The sequence below is a fragment of the Lepisosteus platostomus genome, chromosome 9 (genome assembly GCF_059453375.1).
Source record: "Lepisosteus platostomus isolate fLepPlt1 chromosome 9, fLepPlt1.hap1, whole genome shotgun sequence".
Taxonomy (NCBI): Eukaryota; Metazoa; Chordata; class Actinopteri; order Semionotiformes; family Lepisosteidae; genus Lepisosteus; species Lepisosteus platostomus.
Window position 1 is genome coordinate 26326796 of NC_142619.1, and position 20264 is coordinate 26347059.

The window sequence follows — 20264 nt, forward strand, 5'->3', positions numbered from 1 at the left end:
CTTCGCCAGAACTCAGCATTCACAAAGCAGGATGTCACAAGTTCTGCATAGACGTTCTGTGAAATCATTAACAGACAGCACTTGTTATGCGTTTCCTGCTGACAGGCAAAGAACATGCAGTTTGATCTTTAGGAGATAAATTGTTAAAAGCATTTATTCTGGATTCCTCAGTATGGATCACTTTAGTTCTTGATAGGTATTTAAATATTGTTACTGGCCTTGCAGTTTTATTTGCCTAGTGGTCATCATTCATTCTGACACATACTGTTCTGTGCTCATACATGTGACATCAGTTAATGTTTCATCTCTTGGAATGCAAGCCACAACAGACTTTTCTTTGTTTTAGAAATCAAAAAGTACACGAATTACCAGTCATGAAAACGGCCTAATTGAAACCAACTGGTATATAATTATTTTAAAATAGATTCCCATGTTGCAGACCTATTCATTCATACTGTATACATAGACACATGACTTTGAAGCATATTGTGAGCTACACAGGAGAGGAAAAGACAACCTTGTACATCTTTCAATAGTGATCTTACAGTACAGTATATGCCATATTCTATTTTTTGCATATTAATATACCTACAAACATTTTGTACTACTGAATTATTTGTAAAAACACAGATTAATGTTATATTAAATAATGAATTAGGTCTTGTGCTGCAATAAATGAAAAAGTATTCTTGCTCTGAAGGACTTCTTAAATGGAGAAATTTTTATCCTGTCCAGGGTATAGCCTTGTCACCTAACCAGTGCTTGCAGGACTCTGGGATGAAGTGACCCTTACTACATTTCTGCTAGTGGATGCATGAATGTATTAGACAACAATGACCAAGAAAATAAAATAATTACTTTATATATCAGAGTGTATCCTGCCTTCACCAGCGACCCTGTATTGAATAAAACCATTTGAAAAAGGAGTTATGTTTCTCTTTAGTACATTCTGCATATCACATCCAGATTTCAAGACCTGGAATATATACTCCATTTAGTGGCTTTGGTATAAAAAAGAAATAAATGTTACACACTGAACCTTTATGTTCACCTTTTATGGATCCAGAAGAAATAATCCATTTGACAGATTACACCTAGCAGGGATTAATTTCAGAAGAAATGTACCACAAATCAAATCATTACCTAAATATATTTTCTGTGCATTTTAAATTCATTATAGCTTACAAAAGAATCATGTAAAAGTGGCAATAATAATTAGTAATAATATAGGCTTCTCAACTGATGGTATATCTTCAATACAATTTCTACATTTATAAAAAACATTTGTATGCGTTTTAAGATTTTTGCTACAGTACATGATGTGGGTCAGTTGAGGTGTCTGGAACGATATGAACAGATATAGAGGGGTAAGTTGGAGAAAAACTGAAGAAAGGTAAAGGGGATCCATCCATTTCAAGATACTGTACCACTTATTCCCAAACAGGGTTTTGGGATCATTCAAACCCATTATTACAATTACTGTTGACTGTGAAGCACCAATAGTCACGAATAGCAACCTCTCAAAATGACTCTTTTTCACAGTGCACAGTCCAGCACTTAGTACTGTATATCGCATTCAAGGATATCTTTAGGCCTGTAGTAGGTCTATGAAATACGTATTTTGCATGAATAAAACTGTGCGTAAGACCATTCAAGAACAGTCATTCGCAACAAAAAAAAAGCACATAACCTGCATCAAACGCACAAACCAAATGCTGGAAGTGTAAGCAAAGAAAGTCCAAGAGCAACACTGACTAAACGCTAGAAAAATGAAGATTAACTAATTAATGAGCTTGTCGGAATCCTAGCTTCTTTGAATGGTATAACAAATTGCCACTAGTAAGAGAATTTGTTTTAATTATAAAGCATGAACAGCTCATGAAAATATTTTTCTAATTGGTTTTATAGCTTTAGCATCTATAAAGCCTTTAGATTAAGTGTAATTTTAAAGTTATGGAGTATTCTGTATTAATTGATTTTATTGAGAAGTGCATTTATTATTAATTGCATTCATCATTAAAGTATTTCTGTAAATTTAGGACACCAAGTTCAGCCCATATGGCTATAACTAACTTCTAGACAGTGTAAAAATGAAATTGCCCTTGAAGGCTATCTTTAAATTATTTTTAAATTTATCATCCATGATAGTTATTTGGAAAAAGCCACTTTAAGTGTTATTTCCTAAGCAGGCAACGTCTCATGTACTTACAGTATTGTGATTAAAAAACGATGGAATGTTCCGTCCTAAATATTTAAATTTAATAAATGAAAAAGGGAATAGTCAATTTACTGAAACAGCTGTGACTGTTTCACTATTGTCACTGATTTTCCTCATTATCAATTGCGCATTTAAGCCTTTATGACCTGAAATATTGTTTTGGTAAAAAAAAAAAGGTGAGAAGTGCGAATACATAGCGAATAGGACACTATTCATATCCTACTCTTCGTGAGACGAACTCTGGCCATTGTCCTCCCGGATCCATCATTCTAATCTTCCAACGTTCTGAAAAAAATACTTTCCTTCTCCTTTAAATGCCGACAAGGCATTAACGGGAAAATGATCCAATTAAAAAAAAAACGTTAATTACCTAAATACCATGCAGGTGCTGCAGACATTTAGAGCAAGACCAGAGGGGGGAATTGGCTTTTTAGACGAGTAAAACAATGCAAGGCTTTCTTGAATGGTAAATAAGAAGTATCAATAATAACTCTTATGAAACATGAGTACGAAAAGTGTAACATTGTACTATATTTCACTAAGCTAATGATTTGATTAGTACAAAAAGGTTATAACTGTTGACACTGTAGCCATAGGCGCTTCATTTACCTTTCAAGTTTCAAATCACCGAATCATCGCATTTGATTGAAAGATGTAATGTCATAGCTAATACTTTATTCAGTTTTTAACAAAACAATAAAGGTTTTCTTGGAATGAACATTATTTTATTTTTTCAGGCTTTATTCGGCGCTCATAACCTTTCTAAGCGTCTTTGTAGGTCATTCAGCTTCTGTTGGTAAGTAGGATTTTGTGTGCATTAAGCGTCTTCATGAAGTCCCAGGGTCTTCGTTTTGTTGCCAACGTTGATAGTTTTTTTTTTAACTTTTAATCGATTAGTTTACTTGCATAAATACGGATTTAAGTGATTAAGTATTTGGCTTGAACATGACCTCGAATATGACTTCCTTATATTCAGAATTATTGACATGATTTTCCGTGTTTTTTAGAAGGGTAGTTAAATAGGCATTTGGATATCATCTGTATGTAAAATTAATACCAAAACAATTCTGAAATTTCGATTTTAGTCGAGTGTCAATAGTATTTGTTCTAACTAGAGCCCTGGTTGAGTGTTCGTTTCAGTTTTGACTGCAGAAATGTTTGCGTTGTTTTACAGGCAACTGTGGTACCTACTCTTTCTGCTGGATGATAAATTCCAATACCACCTATGAAAGGTAATGTTTATTTACATCGCAGACAACGTTGTAATACCAGGCGGGCAAGGTATTTCAGTACATCATATTCATGTTCCTCTATAAAAGTTCGTGAGCGAAATATAATGATATTCTTCCCATCATTTGCTTTCACACTTCATTCCTTTACGACAACGTTCAGCAATCTAAATCTTACGAGAACTGCAGGTTAACACTAGATACTGCAAGCAAAGCAATTAAAAAAGGTAATTCACATGATGTAAATGCAATGCTCATGTTATTATTCTACATGGTGAGAGGATGAACCACCACTGCTTTAGATTTTTATATTGTAAATGTGCACAATCTGTAAACTGGCTCGTATTTTTATTGTACTACATCCTAATGTTGTTATTGAAGAATGATATTAAATGCTTTCAGTTCTATTTCCAATTTGTAATGATTATGAGGAGAAAGCCTTGTTTTATTTTAGTGTGCATACAAGGACTTGTCAAGAGTGTGTATTTAGCTTTTATTGTGCCATTAAATATGACTAGGAACTTATTGGAAGTGTTTTTGCCATCTGTATCTCTGAAATTGAGCCCTTTCAGTGTCATACTAAATGGACCTCCCTAGTAAACTGAAATTCTGTTGTAAAAAATGCTGTCCCAAGATGCCATTCATTTTTTTTAAGGTTCACCAGTAAGCCCATCCGTTCTTACCAGCACTGCTTGTTTGCCTTTTCACATAGTATTTTTTATGAGTAGCGCACTGTTGCATTTTAAATGGGGAAATGGGGAAATAATTTTGGTTGATTTTTATAGACACAAGGTTCAGAAATGAGTGTGTTATAGTAAACTGGTACAAGGAGTGTTTTCTAAAGATATGTTGCTAATAGCATTCAATTAAACTAACATATCTATCCTGACCATAGGTTGCATACCTTGAAGGTAAAATATTAATTCCCATGTTCATTTCCTTTTTAGATCATATTTAACAGGAACTGATGATTTAATTCTTCTGAATGGGTAAAATGCATTATTACAAATTTACAACCTTCTTCTTTTAAACAGCCTTGATAGCAATCTTTGGTTAAATGGTGTTGAGTTGTTGTCGATTGGAGAAAAAGAAAAGTTCATGTCTCTGAAGTTGGTATCATCAGGTTTCCATTCATTAACATTTCAGAATGGAAGAGACCTCAGTACTTGGAGAATTTCAACAGGTGCATGTAAGTATAGTATAGTCTTTAAGTTTCTGACCAACAGTTTTTTTTTAAATCCAAGAAATAGTGCTTTCGTTATTTGAAGTGCCAATTATTATTATTGCAACAATTTTATATTTGGGATACACTAAAATGTGTTTACGGTTTTATCGTTGGTAAAGTAAACCACTTTTAGCGTGTTTATGCTTGACATGAATCATGTCCTCATAAAAGTTTAAGTGTTAATAAAATCAGTATATCTGTTAATTCATTCTAAATCAATTAAAATCAAAGTTTATTTATCAAATGCACAACAATATGGCGTGCAGCAGTAGTTGTTGGCAATGAAATGTCTTTTTCTGCAAGCTCACAATAATCGCATAAATCACAAAATTGAGGTTACATTTTTTAAATTGAATAAAACTCAATGTGAGTAGAGCTGTTATGTGTCCATGGTGTATGCAATATATACATGTAGTGCAGTTATGCTGAATATAGTGAGAATTGTGTGTCCATGTAGCCATTACAGGTGATTTTGCTTAGGAGCTACAGGTTGGCTATTTAGCAGTCTTATTGCCTGGAGGTAGAAGCTGTTCTGTTGTCTGTCGGACTTGGACCGAATGCTTTGGTACCGTTTACTGGATGGTAGGAGGGAAAATAGTTTGTGACTGGGATGACTGGGGTCCTTGAGAATGGACCTGGCCTTCTTCAGACATCTAGCTGAGTAGATCTCCTGGATGCTTGGTAGCTCACAGCTGGTGATAAGCTGCGCTGACTTCACCACCCTCTGCAGTACTTTGCGATCCCAGGCGAAGCAGTTCTCATACCAGGCAAATTTTGGCAATGAAAGGCAGAATCTGTAGCAGGTTTGTGGCTTAGTTTATATTGTGGTTTTGCTGCTATGTAAATTATTTTTGGAATCAAACACATTATACTACTTGACAATAGCAGAAATGGCCAGCCCTTAATCCTGCATAGCCACATGTCTAGCCACATGATCTAGCATGTCATATTGATCATGCTTAAACCAATTTGTACTTGAAGCACATAATCTTAGATCAATTAAGTAAGCTAATTGTAATTGCTTTCAATCAATTCTGGAATGGTCATTTCATTTAAAATAATCTTTGACTTAATTGCATGGATAACCTTAAGTGGGTGAAGTAAAATTGATGTCCTTAGAAACTGATCATTTAAGGACCAGAGTTGGCTGACCATGTTGTATACAAGTGCTTTCCATTGCCTTCTGGAAACTACTTGAAAATGACACTTACAGTCCTTAGTTTTGTCTTGCATCAAAAGGGGCAGAATCGGTTTGATAGTATGGTATACTGTGGACTGAAATGGTTCAGAACACAGAAAAATATACAGTACATATTCACAAACAGGATGCTTAAACAAACAATGCATTAACATTTGTTTTTCTCTCTTTACTATTTCATATGCAAGTAGAATTAATATAGCCATTACATCTAGTATTTACTGTGAACCTTACTCAAAAGCAACTAAGTGGTTAAAATGGGTTTACATGAAAAATATGTTTCTCAAAAGGCAATGTAGAAGAACACTTTGTCTTGTAATAAACTCTTCATATTCTTCCTGGTTTGCAAAATACTCAGTACATTATAATTCTGCCTTTCTTTTTCACTCTGCTGCAAAGCTGGTTCTATAACGTTTCAGGTGTCCCTTGATATGTCATTTAATTATTTAAGCATCTTGTTTGTGGTGTTGTACACTAGTGCATATTCTGGTGCAATAATCATGGAGAACCTTTCTCGAGGCTACGACATCACCCCACCCACGGTTTGAAGCCATAACCTTTCAATCTGGAGTCTAGAGGCCTGAACACCATGCAATGCTGTAGTGTAATTCCATTACCTAAAAGTCACTTTTTTGAAGGCACTTGAAGAATATTGTTTCTATTTTATCTGTATTAGTGCCGCTTATTTGTGTACTAGTTGTATTATTATGGTTAAATATGTTAAAGCAGATTTTATTCTGTTTATGCTTGGGTAATATTTGTCTCACCAGCATGCGTTATAGTGAGAGATGTTGTTAAATGGAGATGTGGTTTCCTCATCCTGAGCTTGTTTCTCTGGTCTGGAGATAGTGGCTTATGTGCAATGCTGGCTCCAGCAATCAACCTGTTCGAGGGCCTCCTGGTATATTTGCGCATGTGTGCTATTCTGGCTCATGTAGGACCTCCAGTGAACTGGATGAGACCCCTTTTCATCGCTGTTTCATTAATTAGTTCACTTTATAGTGGTGCTTCAATGTCGCTTTGCTCTGTCTCCCCACCCATGTCCTCTGTAGCATTTTCATTTGAGAAAACTACTTCTTTTTCAGTAGAATGCGTTTGCTATGGAAATCTTCTCATGACCAGCTGATCTAACAGTTGAGCAGATAGCTTAAAAATGTTCAATTCAGTTGCACTATTTTTCCACCCTAATGGAAGTTTTTCTTGTTTCAAGGTTCAGCCCCTTCTGTTGTAAAAAGTCAAAATGACCCTAAAGAGCAGCCCATCAGCAGCACAATTGTGAGTGTCGTTTCTGGTTTTCTAGGGGATTGTAAATGCTGACAAATGTGTGTTCCTCAAATTTCTACAGAAGCATAGTGTTGGAGTTTGGCCTAAACTGTCTACACAAGTTCTCCCTCTTGTGGTGAAAACCTTTCATATGAAAATCAATTGGCACATGGCCAGAACAATAACAAATTTCTAAAATCAACTTACTGTAAGTGATAGAATGCAAAAAAGTAACATTTAGAATAAGAGGTGAATGTGGGGGGGATCATTCAACAGTCCTGCTTTGTAATCCAAAGAAAGGCTGAGCTACAGTATTCTGAGGACTGAAGCATTGTACAATACCTCAACTAACTTTTCAAGTTCAAATGAAGCATAATGACACGTACAGTAGGTTTAGGTTTTATTGTATTCACATTTTGCACTTTATTGGCACATTTCTGCCTGTTAGAATAAGTAGAGGAATATGTTGGTTTCTCAAGGTAATACAACCATTTTCTGCTGTTTGCGTTTAAAGTCTGTTTTGAAAGGAAACTCTGTGCTCTTTTTATTCTGTAGGAGGTTTTGAAGTCTTTCACAGCTGATCAGGTTTTTGCATGTGAAAGCAAAACTCTCTATCTGCGTCAAGAGAAGGATCTTATTTTTGCAGTCGGTAAGCGTTGTTGCCTTTTAAATTGAAAATATTTTTTATATAGTTAGTGAAAATGCAAAAGAAATTAAAATGGCCAAGCATTTTTACAAGATCAAAATGAATTTATATAGTTCAAAAACTACAAATTCATACACATTTTGGAAGAGGGCAGCAAACTTAAAAGGTTGTCTTGACTTGGAAAAGTCTTGGAGATACGCAGTTTGAAACATTACAGAGCCTATTTTGCTCCATTTGTTAGAAGTCAATTTTGTTTCAGTACATGAAAACAAAATCTACATTTTCATTTTATATATGCAACCTTAGTCTAGCAAACCAAGAAGAGTTCAAATAAATTACTTTGCTCTCAAAGAAATGACATCTGAATGAATGACAGTGTGCTGGTAGGTTTTTAACTGCTTGAATATCAGATCTTTTTTTTTTTGGTTGGAGGTCAGTAACATTAAATCATTAGTTTGGTTATATGGTTTTAGGTTAATGCATGTGCTCATGGAATTTTAAAATAGCAGTTTCCACTGACTTCTTTTTTTAAGAATTTTGATTGTCTAAACACCTCCCAGGTTACACTGAACGCTTTCCAGTGAGAGTCGAATCGAGAAGTGTCTCTACGCTGCAGCTCTCCTGGACTGTGTTGTCCACTCCACTTGAAGTCCCTGTCTACAGGGTCACCTTATATGAGCCTGAAGATGATGCTGCCATTTTGGTGAAGGAGGAATCTGTAACGGCACCCTACTACACGTTTCGCAACCTCGACTCCTGTAGGGATTACATTGCATGTGTGAATTATCCAAGTAATCCCTCCATCTTGTGTGTGAAAGCCCTCACGGGTAAGGCTGGTTGGTTGACATTGGAGTGTGTTGCTAGAACTGCTGAGGTGACAGGGAGCAGTTGTTAGTACTGCTGTAGTTGGTTACAGAAACGCTTTGCAGGGACCAGACAATTGTGTTAGCAATGTCTCATTTCAATCACATATTGCAGAGTTGACAAGTCTGAGGAAGACTGCATTTTCTTAAATGGACCCGAGTCTGCCACATTATTCTGTAAACCTCAGGGTTAATGAAAATATATTGCGAAATATGAGAGAGAGGTTTTTAACTAATAATATGACATTCATATTAAAATATCTGTTTTCTTATTTTAGTTTCCCAGTTTTTAATTTGAGGTTATTTAAATGAATCAGCATACTTGTCCCCAAGGGAAAGCCTTTTTATTATATTAACAAAAATATATATTACTATCAAATATGGTATAAAAAGTAATATAATCAGTTTTTCTTATTTATAAACCTCAAGATTGACAGAATGTCTTTCCTGCTACTGAGGAATGGTCAATAGTTTTGAGGTTTGCGCCGGCCAAAAACAATCGGTGATAATCGGTTATCACATTGATTGTGCTTTGAAATTGTCATTTATAAATGTATAATATTTAAAATAAGTTTTTTTATTACATATTACATTTTGAAAGTATTGTTTCCTCAATTCAAGACACAATAACTGTAAATAATTCAATTCCAAAACTAAAGATGAATGTTTTTAATTCACAAAACTTAGTTTTTTAATATTTAATTGTGGTACAATTTAGGGTTTGAGTATATGATATACAGTAATAAAATGACAGTAACAATAATAGCAACAGAATTGCACAAGATGCAAAATGAGTAGAAATTTTAACACTGTGGATGGTTAGAAGTCAGGTGTTCACGGCTTTGTTATAATTTAAGTTTTGATTGTTGTGATATCCGGCGGTTTGTTACACCTGCTTCAAACGTGTATGTGGGATGTTGATCTTTTTTTTTTGTAAATTTCCACCTGGGGATGAAAAAATATATTGACCAATGCATATACATAATATGGTGTTGCGCTTATATTGTTTTTCTTCATCTGTCATATTGATGTTATGTTGAAAGTATACAGTACTTGGTGAGTGTTCGATGTTAAATTGTACATTACTCCTGCACTGCTTGGACTCCCTTTCCACACCCTTAGGGGTGCAGGCATCCCAGGTTAAGAACTCCTGTTTTATTCAGTCAAATATAAAATTGTATGCTATCCATACTACAAAATGTATTCCTTGTGATTTTCAAGGTTAAATCTCTGTGTTGGATCTCTGCTTGATACAGGCTTGTATCTAGACACTCCTGTTAAGAGCTGTTTAGCCCAGCTGGACAGGAGAGATGAAACTCCAGTGGCTGAGATGTATCCGAGGGGTAGTTGAATCACAACACAATCTCCAGCTACACTAGCCAACTCCACTGTAATTGGAAATCATTACTAGTAACCACAAACTTAGACTGCATTGTGGCTTTGATGTCTGTCAAGGTTGTGTTACTTAAATAGCTAACTATGTTTTTGTTGAAGGATTGTGTGGAGTAGAGTTATTCTTGTCTCTTCACGCTCAGATCCTGAAAAACCAAGGAATTTCCGAGTCACTGATTCCAATAGCAGCAGCCTCACTGTGTCGTGGGACTGCCCTCTGAATCAGGAGTACACCTTGTTCACGGTGTCTGTTCTCTACCTGAACTCAACGGGTCATCTCCAGATAGAGGAGTCTTACAGTCATAAAGAGGACAAGCTGGAATTCACCCTCAGCAACCTGCCTCCTTGCAGCAAGCTACAGCTGGCCCTGCAGACTGTGTGTGAAACCGAAGAAACGCGGAGCAGTGAAAAGATCTTTATTGATGGTAATGTGAATGTGTTGCAACGGTATTGAATGTTATTTTCTTCACGGAACTGTTGGTTTGGCCAAGTGAGGTGTAAATATTAATTGCTACCATGTTATATGTGCTTCTGTACTTGATCAGTATGATAAAATGTAAAGTGTTACAGCATTGCTTTACAGTAATAAGTTGGTAGTCCTAGAAAGCATTTTACTTGTTTGTGTAACATTATGAAGTTTGAGTAAAATTTGCAGCAAAATTGGATTATTGGAATATGCTTTGTTAATAAGATCCAGATTTGAATTTCAAATATAATAGTAGTAATTCCCTGAAATAGAAAGCATACGGTATACTGGTTCCAATATTTTATAGCTTTGTAATTCCCTTTTAAAAAACAATTGATAAGTTTACAATGTATTTTGGTAATGCTCATACGTTGTATTTGTGTATGGTAACGGGTATTGTTTATTCTTCAAATGCATGCAGTAATTTTGTTTCCTTTTCCGCAGCTTATGCTAAACTGGAAGATGTCCGTCAAGTTGCTCACACCAATAGTAGCTACACCCTGATGTGGTCTGTAAGGAACAACTCCTCCATTTCTGCATTCAACGTGTACAATGATGAAATTCTGCAGGGGTCTACCTCCCAGAACACCTACACATTGACTGGAGTACTGCCCTGCCACCAGTACAATGCAACTGTAGAAGCTATCTGTGGAGAGAAAACGGTGATGAGTGTGAGGACCATCCAGGCTGAGACGGGTAACTAACAGAGATCTGCCAAAGCAGTGGTTCCTGATAGATACTGGCCATAATATGCAGTGACCTTCCATTAAAGGGTCCGTTTCTTCCATTAAATCTTATGAAGGATTGACAATTGAATGGGAATTTTCCTTGTTGTAGGTTTTATAGGCTGTTTCCTTGGCCAATTATTATCATTTCAGTTTTAGAATTGAATGTAATAATATACAAATGACTCTCTCAAATCTTTCTCATGTTGTCATGCCCAGAAATGAAGAAGGCTTCACAGCTGAAATGTTTCTTTTCTTTACCTTTCTGCATCAAGTGCAGATGGAATTAATCTTTTGGCATGTTTTGACATGTTTGGCTACCTACTCGAATGTTACTATTTAGATGCATCAACAAAACACTTTGTATCTCTTGTTGGTTGGCTCGTGTTATCGATGAGTGTGTTTACAGTCAGGTCTTTAATGACACTAACGTGATATAAAATGTGACCAATAATTTTTACTTAAGGTCATTAAAAAAACATTTTTGATATAATTGTCATGCTATAATAAGAATAATAGTAGTAAGATCATGGCATATTTTAAGTAGTGTACTCTGTGTATTAGACAGCATTTGTTAGTTTTATATTAGTGTAAAGTTTAAATAGATAATTATTTTAAGTTAAATCATGAATGCATTTTTAATTAGTAAGCTACCAGAAATTACAATTATAGCATGTGCACTGACATTACATAAATCGGATAACTCAGTGCTAATTCTTTATAATGATTAAACAGATCTACTGCCAAAGTCCCAGTCTAGTAGCCCATGTGACTATTAGAAGCAATATAAGCTGTTCATCTGTAAGAAACGCTTCGCACTATGTTGCTGTCTTGACAGAATCAGACGAGAGCATTTTTTACTGGCCTTTTTTACTATAGGCCAAAAATGGCTGTTCACTGGTCTAGGGCAGCACATGTGGTCCTGTGACTTGATCAATGTAGTTCTGTGCAATTTGGTTGCTATTAATCATTCTATAGCAACTGGAAACTGCTGCCCACCAAAGCACTTCTTGGAATGTCCCGTCAATCTTGGTGAGGCTGGGCTCCTAATGGCCCATCATTGATGGATTGTTTAGATGGAAGGCAAAGGGTACTGTAGAAAGTGCTGGCTGTGAACATTCCAAATAAGTGACCGTACATCAAGTGCAGTTTACAAAATACTGATTACACAAAACCCTTGTTCTTTTGATAAGCAGGGCACATTGGTTTGTTCAGTTTTCAGTTGTCAAAAGTCTTGACTTTTAAAAAGGTTAATAAAACGTCATCACCAGTGCCCAATCAGCTGTCACTCCTAAGGTTATTTAGTGTCAACTTGGCAGTTGCTCGCAATTTATCAATGGTTCCAATCAATGTGAAAAATCTATATATTTTATCTTAAAGCATTCATAAATGTTGAGTATCAAAATAAAGTAATGTATGCCGCATTTGTGATTTTTAAATTCTAAATATCCAGAGGATTAAAGTTCCGGTCATCTTTTAAATGGACACGTTTCAGCACTATTCATTTTTATAATCTCATTAATCACGTCAGTAGGTGTATCTTTCTTGTAACTCCAGTGGTTTTATGTATTATCTCTACTACCTGCTGTAATACGTATATGATGTGCATTAATAATGAGGTGATATGCAATGACCGCTTCACACCTCCTTCGATGTAAAGAGGTGAAAAGTGGTCATTGCATAGGAGGAAACATGAGAGTATCTTTACATTGAAGGCCCTTCGATGCAAAGATACTCTCATGTTTCCTTCTTTCTGATGGCATCAGCATATTTGGCAGTAAGACATCTGAAGACTTTTAAATGGCTTGTTACTTGGTAGATGTGATGTTTAATTTTTTTTTTAATGGAGCCTTTGTTTTCGTTTACTAAAATGATCAAATTCTCACAAGTTGCAATGTTTTGCAGGCCCGGGTACAGTAACAGATTTGCAATTCCAGCAGCAGGACTCCAAGGTCCATTGGAAGACTAAGTCTGGGCCCAGGGTGATGTTTTCCTACCAGCTTTATGATGAAAACCGTTCTGTAATTCAGGGTGGGAAGGTGAACAGCACTACTCTGGATCGTTTTGACTTGAATCCCAACACTTCCTATCAGCTTGAGGTATTTGAGGAGTGTTTGGGTGAACATGGCCTTTCGGCGTTCTTGGCTTTTATTACAAATGCAGAGGCTAGAGCTTTCCCAAGTTTGGATTTCACTGACGAGCCGGTGTTGGAACCCCCTGGTAGCATTGTGGCTGCAACAAAGCCCTCTCCTGATGCTGATGCCCCAGCTGATCTGATAGGCGCAGTGTCTGGGGTTCCCCCAGACTTGGAAAGGGAGACTGAACCCCCATCAGTGGTTGCGAAAACTCCGGAGACAGCAGAGGCAGATGATCTCGCGGAAGCCATCGGTACTGTCTTGGTGATAACTGCATTGGATCCAGAAGCAGATGAATCCCCATTGCAACAGATCACACCCACTCATAGAAAATTCCCACCTACCCCATTCGATCCCGAATCTCTTGTGCCCATGAACAAAACCGAAGCATTAACTCCACCTGCCCAAGCAAGAACCACATCTGTGCCTTCAAAAGTCACACCTATTCTTGCAACAGTCATACCCAGCCAGAAGGTGGTCACACCTGCTCAAGGTTTGTGATTTGTATTTTTATGTTGTATAAATAAGAATACCAAAACTTCACTCTAGGATTATTGAAAGGCATTTTTATTTTTGTAAAGATCTAGAATCTGATGTTCCATCATCCCTTGCCATTGTTGTGCCATGGGTATTGCCAACTTATCTTCAGACTTTGTCATCTAAACCCAGAGTTCAATTGGAGCAAGCGGTCAAAAATCAAGTAAGTAAAGCTTAATTGTGTGAAATATCCATCATATCCTGTGAAATTTCCACTGATGTATCCATATATTTTCAGTTGAAGGATGTCTTAAAGAAATATCACCCAATAGAAGTTGAATTGGTCGCGTTTAAGTCGGATGAAGATAAAACTAAGATCACTTTCAAAGTCTACAACATTTCCAACGAAGAGGCTAAAGAGCAACTGTCTGTCACTGAACTATCCAATTACATACAGGCCCTCAACTACCCTAACATCACAGTAAAAGATGGTACCATTTTCTGGAATGGTAAGTGTGCTTTGTCTGTTATACTGTAGTCTAAAGTGTTTTTTTTTTTTTAAAGACTGTAACAAATATAATGAATATGCATCACATACAGGAATGTCAGACATTGTCATACATTAGATATTGTGTGTAGTTAAATAGAAATAGTCCTTTAAACTTGTATATTGTGCATGCAAAAATGGACTTAAATTTTACTTTTTCTTAGTGACCTTAATTGATTCATATGCCAGATGTCTTTTCTTACGTTTATGTTATCTCCCCAGAAATGATTTTCATTATATAGTCTTCTCTTCCTGCACACAGATACGGATGAATGTGCTTCCCCTGTCCTGAATGAATGCAGTAAAAATTCTTACTGTATTAATACTCTGAGTTTCTTCACCTGTGTCTGCCACGAAGGATATTATGATGTCAGCGGTGCATTCAGCCCTGCTGTGCACTCTGCTTGTGATGGTAGGCCTACCCTGGAACTAGTGCAGTTGTAAAAAGTGTCCTGTGGTAACAGCTGTGCATCCCCGATGCTAAAAAAATAAACTGACACTTCTCTGCTGTAGCCTGAACACAAAAAAACAACTAAGTGCAAATTGATAATTTATCCTTTGGTTTACAGAGGCTGGGATGTTTACTCGTTGTGATGTTGGCCACATAAAAGCTGGGATTTCTAAGGAGTTTTTAAGGAGTCGTTTCAGTGGTGAAGTGAGTGTCATTTTGAACGATGGGAGCTGCCAGGCTAAAGAGAATGAAAATTATTACTCCTACTCCATAACAAGCAATCACAGCTATTGTGGGGCAACAGTTCTGGCAAGTATCCCATGATTTTTGTTCCTTAATTTTATATTGTTATAATGATTTTATATACATCCAAGGGGAAGTTTTTATTTGTACAATAGCTGAATGAAACAATCCTGTTTAGCCTGGCTTAAGCCTGAGACTACTATTATTGAAAGGGCCACTATTGAATTATTGTGGAGGCAGAAACTACTGTAGCTGCAGTTCACTGGTGGTCACATGGCCAGTACATGTGGACATAAAACCCAGGGTCTTGAGCAGAATCCAGTCAGACATACCTGGCAGAATTTGAATTGGGTTGTAAATGTACTAAATGTTTGCCTCCTGTTCAGATAGAATTGCCATTGTGGCTCATTTTAAAGTATAAGCAACTCTTTGTGATCTTAATTTGGATAACGGACCACTTTACTTGTATACTTCAAGGCAGTTTTTAATCTTTGTTTTCACACTTGATTTAGAATGGCCAAATTATGGATTTACATTAAAGAACTGAATCCTTTAGTCTAACGCATGACTCCTGTTTTATGAATATTAACTGAATGGTTCTCAAATAATTTGATGTTTTGTTATTCTTAAATAGGTGAATGAAACCCATATCATGTTTAAAAATGTTCTTCATGTCACTGCCGGTAAAGATAAAGTGATCACTAGAAGGGACCTTCAGGTGGTATGGAAATGTGTTTACACCAGAGAATACCTTCGTCACACACACATGGGAGAGGATCTCTTGGACTGGTGAGGAAAAGGCAGTACTTTAAAAAAACAATCCTTTGTCTTGACTCTAAGATACAGCAGTGTGTTTTTAGTTACTCTGCAGTCAAGGGACTCGGGTTCAGTTAAATTATGGCTAATGGCTTGTGTAAAGCCACAAAAAGTCATTCTTAAGTTGTCCGGCTTTTATGTGGAGTGTGGGAAGGATTTTTGGTAGGATTTTATTTGCTAATGGAATTCTTGCTCCTTTCTTTTCTGGGAAAATCAAGTCTGTAGCTTTTCACTGGGAGTACATTTCTATTAATTTTTCTGTTCCATTTAACATTTATCAGGTTAACTTCAAAGCAGTTGCATTTCACTTCAAATGTACTCACATGCCCACTGCAACTCCACACTTTACTGTAAATTTACTTTTGAAGCTTTTTTTAACTAACATTTAAGATCTAATGTTTTTAATTTAGCAATTGTAAGATTAATACGTCTACACAATTACTATTTTAAAATGCTGTATGCAGTAAATTTGTTTATTGGTTCTGATTTTCCTGCTAAAAAAGTCTAACCTTTATAGACAGGTTAGCACAGTTTAATACCTTTTCCCAACATTTGAGAGAATCAGTTTTTGTAAATGCATATTTTCATACACCACATCAAGCACAAATGTTTCTTTCCTTTCAAGGCATCAGTCCTTAATCCTAATCCAGTACAACACCAGCCGGATTTTGGAACTCCGTATGACTCTACATGACAATGATTCTTTTAAGTCCAACAACTCGATCCCGATGGAATTCAGCTCGGACACTCACCTCTTTTTTGAGGTGACCCTTCATTCACAGGACACCTTTGCCTTTGACTTTGTTTTGGAGGTGGTCTCCTGTTGGGTAACGGAGACCTCCAACCCAAAGGGAACACCGAAGGTATTCTTCTTGAATGAAAGGTGAGCACATGCTGTATAGTCCTGCTGTAGAGTGATGTACAGTACATGATTCATTGAAGTACCCATTGTTGCATGAGCTAGTGCAAATTTAATTATTTGATATAGGTCTTTGTTTTTAAAACATGTTTTTCCATCGCTGACCTAGGATGTACACTAAATTGAGCTGTGAACATTGTATTTACTGAATGTCAGTCATTTGTACGGCACTGGTTGATTATTGAAACAACTGCCAGACCACGAAATTTCCAGTGCCAGTTTTGTGTGCTTTTTAGTTGCTGACCTGTTGCATGTCTGTTCTGTTATTAGTATAATAGATAAAGGATCATCAATGGCTAATATTTCCTAGATTTAATTTAGAAGTAGCGGGTTTTTGACAAATGCAACAGCATGTACAGTAGCATTATGGATAACTACAGCTCAGCTTAGGTATTGTCCCCATTTAATGTTTTCAAACCTATAAATTTAATCTACTGTACTTGGTTTCAAGGCCTCTTATAAACTTGTATTCTGTAAAAGTTTGCCCTTGAGGCTTATTTATAAATGGCTTCTCTCTCACACCTACATGAAATGCCTCTGTAATTGTAGGACTCTGACAATGGGAGCAATGGTCACGTGGGGTTTCTAGAGTGTTTTCACTTGCGAGATGAGAGTTGACTTCAACCTTCATAAATAAGCTCTTTCACTGGTCTTGAAAATGTTGCGGTACACTTTAAATGTAAAAGTTTTTTTAAAAAACTTGAAAAAATACAGGAACATTGTGTAATACATAGAGGATCTGTAATGTCATATCTATGAGGAATTCCCATTTTTGCACTTTAAGGCCATATATTGTAAATTATATATATATTTTTTTTCCCCAGTTGTCCTGTTGACGAGACCTTTCGGTGGTATACAGCTAATGGATTACAACAGAAGAGCCGGTTTTCAGTACAGATGTTTACTGTCACTCCAAAGAAACCCATCTATGTGCACTGCTTAACAAAAATATGCACCCAGCAGGAAAAGAAAAACTGCTCAATGGTATTTTTCTTTCCAATAGCACTAAATTACAATAAGTTTTCTTTTACACCACTGCAGTTACCAGAAAATATTAAGAGTATGCCCCCTCCATTTCATTCTTAAAAATCTTTGACAGGTCTGTCCTGCAAGGAGAACAGACAAAAGAAGAAGAGAACTTAAAAACAGATTGCTAACAGCAGTTCTGTCAGCTGGGCCCATCATTGTCGGGGATCATGCCACGATGTCTGAGGCAAAACGATCTGATTGTAAGTAACTGAACCAAAAGAACTTCACATTGCTTGCTTTAGGAACTTTTTTTTTACCAGTTTGGTATTGAAATCTCCAGCACACAGGACCCTCACAAAAAAAATTAAAGAACAATCTAATCTCTCTGTGGCTACTGTAGGTGCAGCTTCTACTCCAAAAGTTAAATCGACCACTGTTACAGAGAGAATCTTAATTCTTAATTCACTGTGGGGCAGTGCAGTGTCTCTGTGGCTATGGATCTGCGCCTGTCACTGGGAGGTAGCCAGTTCGTATTCCATGGCCGGCAGAGGAATCCTACTCCGTTGGGCCCCTGAGCAAGACCCTTAACCCCAACTGCTCCAGGGACGCCGTATAAATGGCTGACCCCAAGCTTCTCTCCCTGTCTGTGTCTCATGGAGAGTAAGTTTGGGTAGGCAAAAAGACAAATCCCTAATACAAGAAATTGTATATGGCCAATAAAGTGATCTCCTAATGTGGTGCTCAACTTGGTTGGTCTGTGCCTGGTTTCTGTTCGTGTGTTCTCAATCAGATTACTAATCGATACTGCCGTCTTTGTGACTAGTGAGAAAACCATTGAAAAATGTAGTCCATTAGATTCACTGATGGGCATCATGGGGTCTGCAGTGTTAAGTACTGAATGCATGTATTCTGGAGGTGCTTGGCAGTCTGAGAAGTCTGGAAATATCTAAAAGACGTAATGGGTACCAGTTTTACTTGTAACCACTAGATGTCAATGTTGGTTCATTTGGCATAAGCTATTAATAGAGACAAACCATTCTTTTTTTGAGTGCTCAAGCCATAAATTTACTTTGAAATCATTTGCACATTTTCATAGCTGATGTTTTTTATATCTGCAATTTAAACTATGCTTCCTGAAGAATGCCTGGAAATTTAGTTTGATGTACTTTAATGTAGGAGATTATTATGTAGGAAAATATGTATGTAGGAAAAATTATTTCTTTCTTCAATTAAACATTTGCTGTTCTCTCCTATCATACTGAAGTCTCTCAAGTGTTCATGGCATTCTGTCATGTTCTTTAACCTGAACCTTCATGTTTTCTCACAGGGCATCAGCTTCTAAATGTGATGACAATCATTGGTGGAACAACAGGCTTCCTGTTTTTAACCTTGCTGGGCATGAATGCAATAAAGCGCATTTTAAAATGCAGTGAAAAACATCAAGAAAGGATTCAATGATAATACTCCTTTCCTTCCTCTTTAGTTCTTATAGAACTTTTATAAAATTTGTTTCTGTTCTGAAAAACAAATCCAAAAGTACCTAATGGACTAATTTTGAAGTACAGTGTGGTGCTGGATGTACCTAGTAGAGCTCGTGTGGAATCTGCCAACACTGGAAGACAACTTGTGACTTGTCTTCAGTGTCCAGGATTTGTACTTGTTTTTGCAGGTGTTATACATCTAAAATTGTTACTAATAAACCTACTGAATTCTTGATTATTGCAGATTGGTGTATTTCATTAAAACCGATTTTGACATGTACAAAATATAACATTTTTACACCAGATCTTTTCTATACTGCACATTAAACGAGAACAATGCAATTGTCTTTAAACACAATTTCAATGGGCTGATGTGCTGTTAGTGTAAACTTCTGTAAACCGCGACATTCTTGTAAAAGAAAAGCACACCAGAGTCTGGAGAGATTTCCACAAGGAGCCAATGCAAGGAAGCTACAACATGAGCCAATTTATACTGTACATTTTACTCATCCTCAAATCAGGCTGCTTGAGTTTAATATACTGCAAGACAGCCTTACCAAAGAAAGCAATGGCATTAAGCTTGTAGATAAGCAACTCCTCTGTATCAGACTAAAGATTTAACCTTATGATTTACATTTAGTTTTTTGTTCAATTAAAAGTTTGAGTAATTTTAATAATCCTTAGTGATCAAGACTATTTTCAAGTTCAAGTTTGTCATTCCAGCCATATACTGTACAAGTATACAGAGGAGTGAGATTGTTCTCCAGGTCTATGGTACGAATACAGACAAGACACTGACAAGACAATGCTGATGTAGACATTTTCTGACAGGTAACATAAAGTGCAATGTGGATAGTGCAATTCACTTTACAGGATTGTGCAAAGAATACATCAGACAGTATGCCTGACATTAGGCGAAAAATAACTAAGTTTCCAGATTTGGAGTAGGTGCAGTAGGTACCAGGGTGTTGAGGAGCCTGACAGCCTCTGGGTAAAAAAGC

The 20264-nt window shown here is 36.6% G+C and overlaps 1 protein-coding gene across 1 annotated transcript; it reads left to right on the forward strand.

Moving 5' to 3' along the window:
- Positions 1–2587: 2587 nt before the first annotated feature.
- Positions 2588–19496, forward strand: LOC148654682 (uncharacterized). Its single transcript, XM_088647317.1, has 19 exons — positions 2588–2684; positions 2956–3014; positions 3393–3450; positions 4482–4636; positions 7081–7145; positions 7689–7782; positions 8340–8606; positions 10178–10459; positions 10945–11196; positions 13131–13853; positions 13942–14060; positions 14136–14346; positions 14647–14796; positions 14954–15144; positions 15713–15867; positions 16520–16777; positions 17638–17797; positions 17913–18042; positions 19110–19496. Exons 1-19 carry the CDS (start codon positions 2665–2667, stop codon positions 19238–19240), a joined length of 3480 nt encoding a protein of 1159 aa, XP_088503443.1. The 5' UTR covers positions 2588–2664; the 3' UTR covers positions 19241–19496.
- Positions 19497–20264: the final 768 nt, after the last annotated feature.